Here is a 16,035-nt window from a genome sequence, read left to right as displayed (position 1 = left end):
CCTGCTAACCTGCTTATCTCAACAGGGCCTCGTAAATGATGCTACACTGTGGTGCTGATGGGGAGAACGAAACCTATAAGTAACGTCATTAAATTGACACATAATATTACATTTGATGATTTAATGCTACTTCTAAGATATTACTCAAGTAAACATCTGTTACAAGGTTCATGGGAAAAAGTGAATAGTTATGCAAAACTCTGCAATTAGTTAGTTTTAAAAAAACAGTTTAGCGCAGAACTACATAGACAGAATTAACTTTAGAGGAATCGTGTTCCGGTGTCACAGCGGATTATAGAGGGGACTGGCCAAGTGTACAGAATCAATGCAATGCTTTTATGGACATGCTTATGGCTTGAACAACAAATACAAACTCTTATGAGAGTTGATCTACAGCCTCTTCACTATTCTCTTCCTTTTCCCTTTTCCCCTCCCTGCTCTAACTGTGTAAAGCAATCAATAGCAAGGGCACATTAAGGTTTTGGTCGTATACTTTATTTATATTGGGCAATGACAAATCCGCATGATGCAATGGTTTGTGGAGGCATGTATTACTGCAGCAACCGCAGAAATAGATTAATGCTCAGTAGGGGGTGAAAATATTGTCACAACAACGCAAGACAACAACGCACCAAATCCATTATGGCAACCTTTCAAATGATATTTGCAAACTTTCTTCCTGATGAATCTGTTAATTAATCTCACATTACACATCACCAAATTATAATAAATGGCCATGAGTATGAATTGCAAATGTAATTCATTTATGGACTATTAAATTACAATTAAATGTTGACAGAAGACAACAGACTAAATTCAACTTTTTTTTTTTTAATATCTATCATAAAACAATGTGTACTTGCTACACAGAACATTCTTTAGACCTCAGTGAAATGATTGGCAGGCGGCATGGGTTCAGTTCAAACTCAGTGAAGGTATGAATATGGGATATGCTGGGATATGCTCCTGCTACCAGTGGCTTTAGACAAGATAAGCTCCGTGTAAAAAATAGACAAACCGATGGATGGACAGAAGCACAGAATGAACAGACATAATATAATGAATGTCTACAATGTCTCTTTTGGAGTAAACCAAACGTCTAAACATAATTTTAGTTTTATTTTTCCAGTTGTATGACAGTTACAATCATGCAGAGGAATGTTACTAACATCTTATACTTAAAAAAGTATATACTAAAATGTACTTGTATGACCGCTGGAAATTATTTATTATTTATTATTTATGGTTGCGTCCGCCTCAGTGTGTTCAGTGTGTCCCCCGTCTACTGCCTAAAGACTGCTGGGTTAGGCACCAGCAAGCCTGCCATCCTTATGAGGATAAGCGGCTATGGAAAATGGATTGGATGAATGGGTTTATCTTTCACACGCCCCAGTTCTAATGAAGTTGGTTCATTGTGTAAAATGCAAATAAAAGAAGAAAACACTGACTCGCAAATCATTTTTAACCCATAATCAAGTACATAGAGAAGTTATTTAATGTTCAAACTGATTTTTTTTTAAATATTCACTTTTTTTAACACCTAGCCTCTTCAGCTGGTTTGTAATACAGAATTGAAAATCTCTTTTATACTGGCACAATTTTCCCGTGCTACAGGTGAACAGGTTAAATGAGAATTGTTTTTAGTAATAAAGGAGGAACGAATCCGAGTAATGTGTGTATCTACAGCCCCATGCAAGTCAATTGACACCATCTCGTATTACAATAGATTAAAAAAAAAAAACATTTGGAAATCATTGACTTGTTTTATTTACGTTTTACACAATGTCCCAAATTCTGGAGTTAACCATATTGTAGACGTTTCATATTTTGAATTTGTGCACACACACAGACACACATTGACTACTTTCACAGCATGATGTCACCAACATTCAACCTAATGACACTTGATTGAAGGAGACCTATAAAAGGTAAGCCAAATCCAGAGAAAAAAAATATAAAATCTGTCTCCCACTAGCCAAGTCAAATGTTTGCTATCACTCTGTAACCTCCAACAGTAGAGTTCCGCAGCATGACAAATAAAAACTAGTTCATTGATAATCAAAATATCTAACCTAATAAAATAGTTCATTTGAGATGAACATCAGTTATGAGCATGTTAACAAAGATAAGGTGTCTGCCCCTTGGTCAGTCTTGTAAGTGACTTTTGCCAAATCTGCACAGTATCACGATACGGCTGAGACTGTCGAGACTTGAGCAACTGGTTTGGGGCTGTGTGTGGCGCACCGTTCAGTCCAAGATCCCCATGTAATAGGATTCCTCAAAGCCTCAGATGGATGGCAAATGTAGGCAGTTTCATCTACTAAAAGAGGGCATAAATCACATGCGGAGGAAGCAGGGACGAGGCAGGGGTTATCACCAGTCTGCCTCCCTCATGAGAGCTTTGCATTAAAGCATTAGTGAAATTAATTCATCTTTCATAAGAGGTTTGAGCAGTATCTGTGATCTATGATAACAACCAATTTCTCACTATGGAGGGCCAGAGGAGGAGGGAGACAGGGAAAAAAAATACTCGGCGACCCTGATAGACTACACAAATCTGCTCTTTTTAAACGGGCTAACATTATCTGGAGTGCCGCTCTCTGAGGCATCATCCCAGATTCATACCCCAGTCAGGAAAGGAGCATAAATCACAGAGGAAAACTTTTCTTAGCCTCCACCCTCTATAACCTTCTTTCTACAGTTCCCTCCGCTATAGATGCACTATGCCATTGAGTTTTGTGGTATTTGATCCTTGTCCTGCTTAAGACAGATTCATATATTGATGCGATCGTTTTCATTTTTTTTTGCGCCTGACTCTCGGCCAGTGCTTGTTAAATGGTGGTACCTCACGTGCAGCGGTTCACAAATGGGGGTACTAGTACCTCTGGGGGTACTTGAAGGAACTTCAGGAGATTTTAAACAAAACAAACAAACAAACATGCAAAAATCTTTTAAAATCCTTTCTGGGAAAAAAAAAAAACTTTATAAAACAAATTTTATGTTCAGTAGGTTATTTATTTTCATTATTGTAAAAAGCCAGATCCTCCCCCACACTAGAATGGTTCGACCCGACTTGTCATGCGCCACCTCTCTTTACCTGTCAAGTAATTATTTATTTTTGTGAACACATCTCTAATATGAACCCAAAAAAGAACACTTTAAGTTGAATATTTTTCTGTGAACAGTTACTTATTCATAATTATTTCTTTTTCAGAACAGGTCTGACACTTTATGTTGATTTTTGTGGACAAATATTTATTAATAATTAATTTATTTCTTCTATATAGATTTCTTCTATGATTCAAAAGAGGCCACTTCAGGTTTATTATTTTTTTGTGGACCAATACAAATGAAGTTTGAATGGGTCTAAAGTCTAATAAATTAGACACTGATGGCAAGTCTTTGTTTTTTTTTAACCCAAAAATGCTTTGCACTGGTTAAGAGGTACTTGGCTGAAAAGATATTTCACAAGGGGTACATCACTGAAAAAAGGTTGAGAACAATTGCTCTAGTGCATGGGTGTCGAACTCCGGTATCCTATATATATAGTATATGCTGAAACCACAAAACCATGAAACACCAGCATAGAACATGATTCTACCACTGCCTGACCACTGGCAAACAGCAGCAGTTCTTAACCTTTTTAAAATTCTGTACCCCCTAGGGATTGTTTTTTCCAGCCAAGTACACTCTAATCAAATTGTGTCACTAATGACAATGCACACCTGTATAATAAAACAACATTTTGCAAATGTGTCACAATAACAATTTAGCAACTTAGTCGTTTCATGATCCAATTCATTTTCTCCTAATCTGAAAATAAAAAGCTGCACTGTTCCTGTCACAGCATTAAAGAGCATTAAATTTGATTTGCTGATACCTGTGGAAATCCTGTTAAAATCTCAAGTACTTTCAAGTGCTTTCACGTACCGCCAGGGATAGATGTAACCTCAACTGAGAACACCACTCTAAGCATTTAGTTTTTGATCATATCCAGATTGGGGATATCTGAAATTTGGCAATGCAGTCGTGAGAATCCATGCCAGTTTGCAGAATGTTTGAGTGGGTTGGTATGGAAGCTACAGTTTGTGAAAGACATGGAAATAGGGGGAAGAGTGTGAAGAGGGCTGATTCCATCTGTTTTGCATATATGTGCAGAGGTGGCCGTTGGAGCATGGTTGACAGATGAGTGGGGAGTGCGGGGATGACACGCGGGCGGTCGTGCTCTTCATGACTACATCAGCACAGCTAAGCTCGGTGCTCAGCTTCCCCATTACAGTGCATAGCACCATACAGGAGAACGCAACACATCAGAGTAAGCATCGAATTGCTCCTCAAAAAGCAACGATCAGTTTCTGTTTCATAGTTTTAATTTAGAGACTAAAAAGTGATGATTTATTTCATAGGAAATCAAATGTCTGCAGAAAAACATTTACAAAAACCTCTGATTTTACCACTCACCTCAGGGAAGTAGTCCTGTGGAAACTTCTCCTTCTCAAGCGAGGGTGTGCTTTCTAGTGTCTCGGAGCAGGTTTCTTTCCCAACTACCTTCCTGAATTTCTTTGCTGGTTGAGAAAATGAAAAAAAATATATAGAGAAAGAGATGTAAAGGTTATTTTGTAAAAGATCCCCATGTGTTATTAATAGCCTCTAAAACAGAGCGCATTATAAGTAACAACCTCATGCAGACAACTGCACCATCTGCTGGCTTGAGAGCAGAATACTGTTATAACTTGTGCATAACAAGAACTGGAAGTTTGCCTGTGTAAGTAAATGATTAAACATGTGTGGGAGAATTTGTGTCAGTTAAAAGCTCAACTGGAATTTCAGGAGCAAAAGACTAAGTTATGTTATTTATTTAATTTTGTTTTAAGTGTACTATTCTTATTGTAATTCCTCAAAGGGGAAATTAAATTTACACATTGTAAGTTTTATGCTGCACAACCCATGAAGAACCAGAACCCCCACACACAAGGAGAGATTAGGGCTGAAAAATGATGGAAAATAATATAATTTCGATTTTATCCTCCTTTAAAGTTGCAATTAAAACAATTTTCAAGGCTCTTTTTGAATGTATTTTTCACATATTCATCCGTATTACAACAAACAATGTAATAGCTTTTATACATAATTAGATACTGAGGCAAATGAATCATTAATCTAGATGAAAAATAGTCTATCTATACCTGTGGTATAACAGCAGCCAAAACATTGCAAAACACACATAAGGGAAGGTTGTTTTTTTTTTTTTTTTAACTGTCAGGTGAAAACATTCAAGTTTGAAACAAGCCTCCAAATAAACCAAAGGAGACAAGACATGTCGAAAAGACACAAGCATGCAAAAAATAAAAAAACAACAATTTGGAACAAAAGATGCTTATCCTGAATTTGCACATTTTTTCCAAGCACTTACTGCAAGTAGCCATTTTCTAGTTCTTCTATGGACCTGAAGTGAACTTGAAGGATCCCCACTTTCTTTGTTACTGCAATCATAGTATTTAACCATATTTTTGCCTCTTTTTATCTCTTCTTTGTGTAATTCATTTAAAATTTGTTGCCACCAGAATTTCGCTCATTTCGGTCAGGTGACTGTTATTAAAAATTAGGAACAATTTGAATTAAATGTAATTTAATTAATTTGCACAATGTACACTTACACCTACAAACAATGAGTACGTTTAAAACCACATTTTTTCACTAGATGTCAACTGAATACGGCATCAATGTTTTCTGTCCAGTTTTCATATCATGTACGCAAGATGAGCCATGAATGGTCATTAAGGGAGCCTTCAGTCATTAAGTCATTTTCAGTCAACATGTTTTTAACTGTATTAATAGTGAATTAACTCATTCAAACACCAAAACATGTTTTCACGCATCATTCAAGAGTCTGTACTTGCAATATTAAGCATTTACTTATTTATTTGTCAATCAAGTTTTAGGGTAGCAGATGGTCGTAAAACAGCTGAAACAGAATGACTTAATGATTTGTAATCAAATTAAATATAGACAAAACACTAACTTTTAATTTGTGAAAATTGCTAAAGTCCAGTATTTCTTTGGACAGAAAATGCAAGTCCAGATTGCAAACACATTTATTTAGTAAGCATCCACCAACTGTGTTTCATCTGACAACTTTTTTAATAACAGTCACCTGACCGAAATGAGCGAAATTCTGGTGGCAACAAATTTTAAATGAATTACACAAAGAAGAGATAAAAAGAGGCAAAAATATGGTTAAATACTATGATTGCAGTAACAAAGAAAGTGGGGATCCTTCAAGTTCACTTCAGGTCCATAGAAGAACTAGAAAATGGCTACTTGCAGTAAGTGCTTGGAAAAAATGTGCAAATTCAGGATAAGCATCTTTTGTGTGTGCACGTGTGTATGGCACATGGTATATCTACACTAAACCTATTTAAAACAACTTTTACTCACACTAACAGACATAATAAATATTTCGATAATATCACACAAGTATCGGTAAAGCAAAATCCAAAAGTATTAAAGATTAGTGGTCCTTTTTCCTTAAGGACCCTTGCTCCTGCCATCGCCCTGTCCTTCACTGGGATAACTGGTGCTAATGCTGACTTGTGTCTAATGGGAAGCAAGGCACCTCCACATCGATATCCTTTCTTTAATTAGCGCGACCACAGGACTCGAGGGCCCTCTGACACCGCAGGCTGATGAGACCGCTGTAACTGTCCAATAACCCGCTGAACACCATTACCGTAGGCCCGAAATCTTATGAATTAAATCCTAATATTAATAAGCATTACCAGTCAGTAGCGCTCCTTTTACATTATCCTCAAAGACAATCTTAGCTCGTTGGTTTTGATTAAAGCGGGAATATCGTGTAAATGGTTGCACGTGATTTGCAGGGGAGGCAAGAGGGGCCACCGTAGGAGGATTTCATTTGCACTCTTGCTGTGAGGAATATGTGTGTGTGACTCACCTTTGAAATCAAACTGCTGGATGTTTTTCAAAGATTCGTGAATGAAGTAAAAACTCCCCAGAGCCTGTAGGAACAACAGACAGAAGATGAAGCAGAGGAAGCCGCTCACATTTTGAATATTGGCAATTCAATGAATTACGTGATTTTGAAAAAGGACACTTGAGTTGATTTGAATGAATTTGTCAAAAATGCGTTTGACAAAATTAAATGTCCAGTTTTCAAGAACCATATTTTGTGCATATCTGTAACATACTCAAAGTACAGTAAACAGCGCAGTGTGTGTAAGCACCAAACGAATTACTTATGTGGCGAGTCGTCAATTTCAGCTACCTTAAAGGATGCATTCAGCTGAACCTTTGAATGGGTCAAGATCCCCTTCAATAGGCTTAAAATCGAAATTTTCTCTGTGAACAATCGGAAAACTTTCCCAGGAAAAAAAGTGAGTCGCACAGATGGGGATTTGATGCGGTTCACAGTCCACTACACTGCTCTTTCTGTCGGCCCTATTTACATTTAGGGCAACTGAAGGCAAAGCTCAGGCTCAATCCGCTATGTCTTTCAGATGGCAGACCCCAGCCTCGGATAATTCTGAGTCTCTTTTCTCTTCTTAGGCAAAGGCTGGCGAGTAACTTTTTCGATGAAGAAGAAGAGAAATTAAAATACTCTAGGGTATTGCAAGAAGTTAATGGCTAAAAGAAAGCAAAGGACGGACAGGAAGCGAAGTCGAGGAGATGGAGAGGAAAAAGATTGGTAAGTGATGAAGCCAAGATTTGAGGACTCGATCAGATGGGGGAGACAAGGCACGGGTTTAGTCTTCCTGCATTTTGCTGTCGAGGCCTGGAGAAAACGCCTCTCTCCGACAGGATGGGAGACAGTCTGGGCCCAGCCTGCATTATTTATGAGTGCTGGCACATCTTGAGATTAAACATTTGCTGATTTGTCAAAAGCACAAACATGAGGTCCTGCTCATCTCCTTGACATATAAGTTCAGCCATCGGAAAAAAACACTGTCGCACATTTAATTGATGAGGGGAGCGGCTGGTGACCTGTACCTCCTGTGCGCTCCCCTACTTCCTCGCTCTGATGGAGGACAGAGAAGAAAGGGGGGCGGATGGAGCAGGGGGGTCTAGCGAATAAGAGGGGAGAGTATTGGGCAATACTCAAGGTCACAGCTTCACAGTTTTTCCTGGCATCCGAGAAATTCCGCCTCTGCTGTGCACGCTTGTCTTTGGGTTCTCTTTCATCCTTATAGTAACAGTAAATCTCATATACATTGAGAGATAGCGTGCAACCTGATGCAGTTTGTGTACAGTATGCATTAACTGAAAAGTTGGTTCTCAAGAATTTGGCTTTTTATGCAGTGTTTTATTTAATTTCATTATTTTATGAAGATATTATGCTCCAATCTTAAAAAGACTGTGTGCAGCAAGGCCATAGCATATTTGAACATTTAGTTAAAAAAAAAAAAAAAAAGAAGATAGGGAAATTCTAGTACGAATAGAAATTAAATGAAATGGGAATTGCTCAAAAGTAGTAGTGCAACTAACATTTATCATTACCATTTTTTAAATGGATTATTTGTTATTTTGTTAAGTCATTGATGAATCTGGTAAATAAATAAATGAATAAATAACACAGGAAAACTCACAAAAAAGTTTTGGTCAACACCCAACTATTAAAAACCAGGGCATAATTTCTAATTAAAAGTGACCAAAACTTAGTCACTGGCTTGGTCCACAATATGCCAGACAATTGGGTCAAACTGTTGAATGTTTTTTTTTTTTTTTCCCAACGTAAAAGTAAAGGCAAGTGTCTGCATATGAAGGAATGCAGAAATATCACAACATTTACTGGTGAGATTCTGAAATTCACAGGATTTCGACGGTTCCGCATTAAACTTGGTTTTCAAAGTATTAATTGCTTGTCAAAAATTGCTGTTGGTTATTTTTAATATTTGTTTTTGAATAATGGTTTAATCCTGGCATGTTTTGGATGTTTCAGTCCTCCATCACGCCTGATTCAAACGATCAGCAAGCTCAGCTGAATTCCGGAGTCATGAATGATCCTGATCATTTTGACGTGTGTCGGAGTAAAGAAACATCAAAACATGCAGGACAGCAGCCCTCAAACACCAGGTTTGGCTACCGCTTGATAATTCGATAAAAATGAAAATATTCAAATCGCTGTGCCACTACTTATTCTATGAGGCCTTCTTAATGGATAAGATAAATGGATGGAAAGAAATTAATGCACAGCTATCCTTTCTTAGCTTTCTGTGCACTACTTAACGCTCAACCCTGGAAAATATACAATCGACATGAAGGTTGACAAACCAAGTGGCTTCTATGCTCCCTCTTATCTGCCTCACTGCATGGCTCTTCATGAAGAAGCTATTATATTAGCAGGCTACAATTAATCCATTTGTCTCCTTACATGACAGGCACCAAATATTCATTAGGGCTGGGCTGCGCTGACAGGCCAAGCTTATCATTTACCAGGAGCTTTACAATGGCCTGTGTCAAGCGTAGGTTTGTCACGTCTGACTTTATTGATTAGCTGCCAAATTTCCATGAAATAATTAAAAGCATATTTTACATATTTATAAACCCCAATGCCACAGCGACTACTTAATTCCCCATTAGTAAAATGCAGTCTATTAGGTGCACGATGCGGGGGGAGCTTGGGGGAAATGAGTAATCACCATAATTGTAGACAGAAAGACAATAACGGCACCATAAAAGCTTGGATTTTATGGCTTGTTCTGCCAATGCTATCTCTTATCGCGACTTGTATGGCCAATGCCACTCAGAGATAAGGGAATATTGGCTCTGCTCTCCTTTGTGCACGTGTGTGTGTGTGTGTGTTCATGCAAGTGTGCGGTTGACATTTCTAATACCCCAGCAGATAAGAGCTGAACACGTCCCAGTAGACTGGCTAGTAGAAAATAGAGACTTGAGTGCCGCAGTACATAGCCTGCATACTTTGCTCCCATGAATGCTTTATCGATACCGAGGACTGCAGGAATTAGTTCTGGCCAATGGAGAGAAGCGGGATTTCTGTGACCTCTGAATAGATTTTCTGCATTTAACGTGAAAAATGGGCCATAAAGCAAACATAAAAGTAATAATTTTTCGTCAAGGTCTCACCTCCAATATGCGCGAAGCGAAAGCCAGCAGTCCCAAGAGAGCTGCCACATACACACTCCAGTGTCATCAGAGTGTCAGTGTACAGCTTCTCAGAGTAATATTCTGCTGTCCGACAGCCACTAACAACGTGTGCCATAATGGCTTGGTGTGCTCACTGACCGGTGAGGTTTTAATAGGAAAAATTGCAGACAGCCTCAAGGTTCTGTCCAGCACATAAAACGAAGAAGGGCTCGTTTGCTGCCATTCAAATGTCCATTTGCTCCCGGGCATATAAACTTGATTGTATTCTGTAAATCGGTACGATTTTAGATTGGCAGGCAATTTTACGTGAAAACATGCAGTAAATAGATTTGTAATTGGTTGATTAAAAATTGTTGTTGTATTTGGGGATGTGGTGTATTGTGTGGAACTAATGACACATACAATACCAAAAACTTAAGACTAAAATAACAAATCTAATGGCGGAGATTACATTGTAAGTCAAGAAAGCAATATTTTGATAAAGTCAAATATCTGATGTCAAAAAATCTGTGTATACAATGAATTATAAAAAAATTTATATGTGTAGGCAAGGGCAATTTCACAAAGTCGGTTAAAGTCAGCCAAAGAGAAGCTTGCCGAACACAGAAGCAGCTCAAGTTTAGCGTACCACATTAAAGCAAAGCTGCGACTGCAGCCAGAGCTAACGAAAGGAACAGACGCTAAGGTAGCGAGTCATTGCAAAGCTCTTTTCCAAATTAAACTCGAGAACACCCCGTGTTTAAGAGAGTGCGCTACGGACAGAGTAAACTTTTTTTTTTAATGTTAAAGACACTAAGCCCCTTTTTTGTTGTTGTATTTTAATATTTTGATCCGCAACAAGAACATAATGCGTCTTCATTTTAAAACAAACAACTCTGATTGAGGGTTTTTCTCATAGATTTTTACGTGAGATAAAAATGAGATTAATTCGAACAATCAATTACAGGTCAAAAGAATTGACAACACTAACTATTATGCAAGATCTTGGATGAATAAGCACCTTCCCAGAAGCCTCTTTGACCGATACTGCCACAAGTTTGCTACATCAGAAATGATGCACATTTTTAGCCCAGTGATAGAGTTCTTAGTGTTTTTTTTTTACTGCTGCAGAGAACACATCCCACCCCCAATCTGCCATATGTGTTTGCCAAGGCCCTCTCGCTCAGCCATTGATTGAGTATTCACAGTATTGAGCCACAATGTCTATTATTCATTGGCTGCCTGGAAAGCTTGACTGGATACACAAAAAAACTCTCATTAAAACTACTTCTATCACTTCCTGTGATTTGAAGGAGGCCCAAGTATTGGAACCATCTGTCATGTCCTGAATAAGCCCTTTTCTCAATTGTGGCTGCTTGTTACACAGCACACATTTGGGACATTAAGTGAAATGAATGAAAGTGATCAGAAAGGAGAGTTAACATCCACTGAATTCCAAAGCGATAGTTACAATAGTTCTACGTGGGTTTGAACAGCCTCGGTATTTAACGATTGAATGACCACAATATTTTCAATCCGTTACATTTAAAGTGGAACGGAGGGGAAAGGTGCGGTATTTGGCCTTGGCATTTTGTGCCGTGAGTGTAACATCTCCATTGTGCACGAGAGGAGACACGCACACACACACTAACAGAGAGCAAACACTTTGTTCTCCACCCCTCAGAATATTTTCAAACTTCTCTGACATGTTCCTCTGTTGTTTTGTTTTTTCAGAATTAGTCTCCAGCACACCTGTGAACCTAGTGAGGATAGGCGGCTAAGAAAATGGATGATGAATGGCCGAATAAAGTAGATCATGACATACTGGTGATTTGTCACCCACAGACCCTGAAATATTTTCAAAAATGTTTTAATTTGCTAAGCACTGTTGACTATGCCATAAATAAGTCTATAACTGCTCCTGTTCCTTTTTGAACCAACAGGTTTAGAATTCAACTAATAATGACTGTTTTTACCGTTAAACTGAAAATGATGAAGAGAGTTACGCTACATCAAAACACCAAGAAAAAAGTCAAGTCACCAATGTAGACAAACATACAGATAATTGTTCAATACACCAAATCAATTGAAATCAAACTACAACTGGAAAATATCCAGACAATTCTAGCTATTACATTCCAAATTGTGAAGTTTAAAATAGTGTAATATATACCTCCATAGAAAAGAACAATGCTGCAATTTACCAAACTCAATCTTTCCAATTATTGATTGAATTTTACACAATCACCCACTGCTGTAAAGGTCTGCAATAATATCTGTATTTTTTCTTTGTAGACTGTGAAAGCTTTTGGCAGAGTGTTTCCAGGCTTTCACTTCATCATTCTAAAATCTCCCAGAATGCAGAGAGACACATGGTCGTGATTGATCTCAAAACCACTGATTTTATTTTCGTTTGAAGAAAATATTATGGATGGGGCTAAACAAGGCATAATAGGCCAAACCCACGGCAGCGCCTGACCTGCCAACAATCCGGACCCACTCCCAAGGTTGGCTGCCTCGCTGGGAAATATTGTGCATTAATTTCATTTAGTCTCTCCTCCAACATTCAATGGTAGAAGTTAATTAAATTGCTTGTCCATTGTGTTCATCCACTTACAAAGTTAATGATATTGTGCCGGGGAATTAAAGAGCATTTTATAAAGCGCACGGGATGGGAGCTGGCAGGCACTACATTGCCCAGTTGAACCCTGTCAGTCGGCGGGCTTCTGGACACCCTAATTAGCGGTGAAATGGATGCTTCCATCTGCCAATTTCCTGCCATGCTCATCAGTCGTGCGCTCCCTCCTCTAACCTGCCCGGCAGAGGTCTAAAGCAATAAAACCGTCACGGCACTGACATCCAACTGAATCAAACACACACAAACGCACACGCAAAAACATGAATAAATTGGGCTTTAAAATTGACTTTTCTCCCCAAAGACCGCATTATGGTCCAGCCTAATCAAGAAAAAGGAGTTTGATAACTTTGTTAAAATGTTTGAAATGCACTATAGCACCTTGTTTCCATTTTCAGGGAACACGGTTTGTAGTTGCCTTCGGATAAAGCACAGCGAAAACATTACGCTTTATGTTCGTCAATCAGACACTGTACCAGATTTTTTTTTTTTTTTGATAAAACATGCACAACTTCAAGTGCACTTGTTAGACAAAGTTAAGCTAATGATATATGCCCCAGTTGGAAGTAAGCAGCAATATTTTCAAAGGAACTTAAGCTTATACGTGTAGATTCTACCTCTGGTGGTTAAGAACCTTCTGACCATTAAATGGAGCTTGACAGTATGGTTCTTTTCATGAAAAAGCTGCATGAGTACGTTCATGCTTGCAAAAAATATCCATGTCACATTGTAAGTATTCTGCAGGCATTTACAAATAGTTCCCGTGGTGCTAATGTTACCTTTGCAGTTTTGCCATTTTTGATGCTAAGTGTTGTTAGTAACTCAAGCTTTATAACTTTACTGACTGGTTGGGTGACTGAAGTTTGAAAAATCGGTGAGTGCAATTTACTCAATTTTATTTCGTTAGGTAGTCGTACACAATAAATATCCCTGGATCCAGCCTGGAATTCAAGGTGTAAAAAATAAACAACAAGGTGTAAAAAATAAACAACATACTGTACTAATAGTGCATACAACCGAATACTGTATATTTGAGAATGCTGATGATCACATTTTACATCAAAGTTCTTCGACAAGTGTAATCATCTTCTAAAAACGACTTGACAGAAGGCCACACCTTTTGTGGAATTTTTGAGCAAACATGGAATCACCACTACGAATGCCTTTAAAACCTGCCATCACAAAGTCAGAAAAAAACATTGATGATTAAAGCACATTGCCTATTCTAAGGCCCATACTTCACTTCTCACTAATAATGTTCTATGCATACTGTTCTAAGCCAGGTTTTCAGGGCAAGTGAAGCAATTACTGAAATTTTTATATCGAATCAAACATGATTATTTGTGGATATTTTTTAACTGAAATTTGTCAGCCAAATAAAGCAGGGATAAAATAAAAAGGTAAATTGGATTTGTTAAACTATCAAGTCGTATAATCTTTAACCTAAATGTTAGGTGTTTTTGACCAAATCTCCTACATGTGACACCAAACAAAAACTTTCCTCTCAGTATTTCCGAAACCCATTATCTGATTTGCTCTGAGAAAGCCCAGGGTGTATGCATTCACGATGAAGTGGTCATTCTAACCAGACTCGGCATTTTCACAGAATGTCTTACGGGAAATCTTGCCACTTTGCTACTTTTCATATTTCACTTAGATGAGGACTATGGGTCACATATTTGTAGTAAAGAGTAATAAAATATCTTAAACTCACCTGTATGGATAAAATATATTTACAATCACATTATATATAGTTTTTGGCCTACGTTTGAAGATCTGTTGTTTGTAGGCTACAATGGCTGGGGCTGCATTCTAGCCAGATAATAACTATGGCATCTGGCCTTAAAAATATCATTATATGAAAAGAGGACATGAAGATGATGAATATCTGTCTAATATGATCAAACTCAAAAGTCATAACAATTGAGATAATTAAAGTGGCATTACATCCTCTATATAATCTCAGACAACTGCTTGGTTGCCATGGCCATCATTCAATTGTTTAATTTGCTGGAAGATAAAAATGCCTTTAATACACTTATCCTCATTAATGTAAATCATATTTGGCTGCGGATGTCCAATAATCAAAAAGAATATTTCAACTTGCAATTCCCATTCGAAACACATTTCCATTAAGGAAATAGGCCTGTGCAAATGACAGGTCCTCAAATTCATTGATTTCTTTTTCTGTCTGCAATCTAGAGAGGCTGCTAATGCTGTCATGCACTGTTCATCAATCTATATTTTTAACTGATTTGATATTGCGCCTATTCATGCGGCCTCATTTGTGAAATAATCGATTGAATTAGGATCATGCAGACTGAAAGGAATGGAAGCAAAGTAATCTTAAGAGCTTGCCGTGGTTGAACGAAAGAATCCAGAAAGTTTGGCACGCTCGTTTAGTTTTACAATGTGCAAAGCAAGTTTGCGTCCATTGTGTGTGCGACTGTGCGCACACATGCACAAAAGCTAGACTAAAGGTGACAACAGCACATTAAATGTCAAATAATTTGTATTGAGCAAAGTCAACTGGGGCGAATGTCATGTGGTGTCAGCTGGAAAAAGTAATCAGTCAGCTTCTGTCTCAAGATAGCTTTGATTTTGCCCTGTCCACTCTGGCTGTGGCTGTCATGAGGATTTGGAATGACAAAGTGGCCTCTTCTGCCAGACCAATGACATATACAGCTGTATTACCAACATCAACACTGAAAAATACAGAGGGGCTATATTGTATTAAATTGTTGTATCTTAGTTTGCTACATTGTTACTTGTTAGAAAGCAGAGGTTGACAACATGCCTGTTGCCAATTACACTTGAATGTTAATGGAAAAAAAAAACTGATGAGATGTCACAATATTGCTGTGTTAGGAGTGCTTTGTGATGATTGTGGTCTTGTTTCGTGGCAGAATAACATGCCGTTCTGCTTGTGTGTCATTTTAAATAGCTTGGAAGCGCTTCACTTTCTTGTTTCACGTTACGCGGCTAATAGGGTTCTTGGATCTGAGTGCATAACCCAAGTAATGACGTAATCACATCAGAAGTTATACATTGATGACTGGCTGACTGGTACGTGAAACATTACTTCCGAAAGTTACATTTCCACAGCCAAGGTACCATAAGCTTCCAATTTAAAAAAGAGAACTATATCAAATATTTTCACAGGTAAATCAGGGTTCACGTGATCAAAAAGTAAGAACGTGTGTGAAACGCTGTGAAAAACTTTGAGGAGCAGACCCCTGATTTATAGGAAAGCTCTTTATTTCTCAGCTTTAGGAATACTTTGACCTTCTTATACCCTA

At 38.0% G+C, this 16,035-nt stretch overlaps 1 protein-coding gene across 2 annotated transcripts in view; it reads right to left on the bottom strand.

Moving 5' to 3' along the window:
• The window catches only part of inpp5a (inositol polyphosphate-5-phosphatase A), a 131,002-nt gene that overhangs the window by 64,844 nt on the left and 50,123 nt on the right, over window positions 1-16,035 (bottom strand). For both annotated transcript variants that reach the window (XM_088421475.1, XM_088421474.1), the window contains exons 5-6: window positions 6,956-7,019; window positions 4,462-4,565 (exon numbers count right to left, since the gene is read on the bottom strand). In XM_088421475.1, the coding sequence (XP_088277601.1) occupies window positions 4,462-4,565; window positions 6,956-7,019 (168 nt within the window). The remainder of the gene's footprint in view (window positions 1-4,461; window positions 4,566-6,955; window positions 7,020-16,035) is intronic.

The sequence above is a fragment of the Hippichthys cyanospilos genome, chromosome 8 (genome assembly GCF_059441005.1).
Source record: "Hippichthys cyanospilos isolate Australia breed blue-spotted pipefish chromosome 8, RoL_Hcya_1.0, whole genome shotgun sequence".
NCBI lineage: Eukaryota > Metazoa > Chordata > Actinopteri > Syngnathiformes > Syngnathidae > Hippichthys > Hippichthys cyanospilos.
Note: the sequence above shows the minus strand (reverse complement) of the source record. Positions and strands in the feature narration are given on the sequence as shown.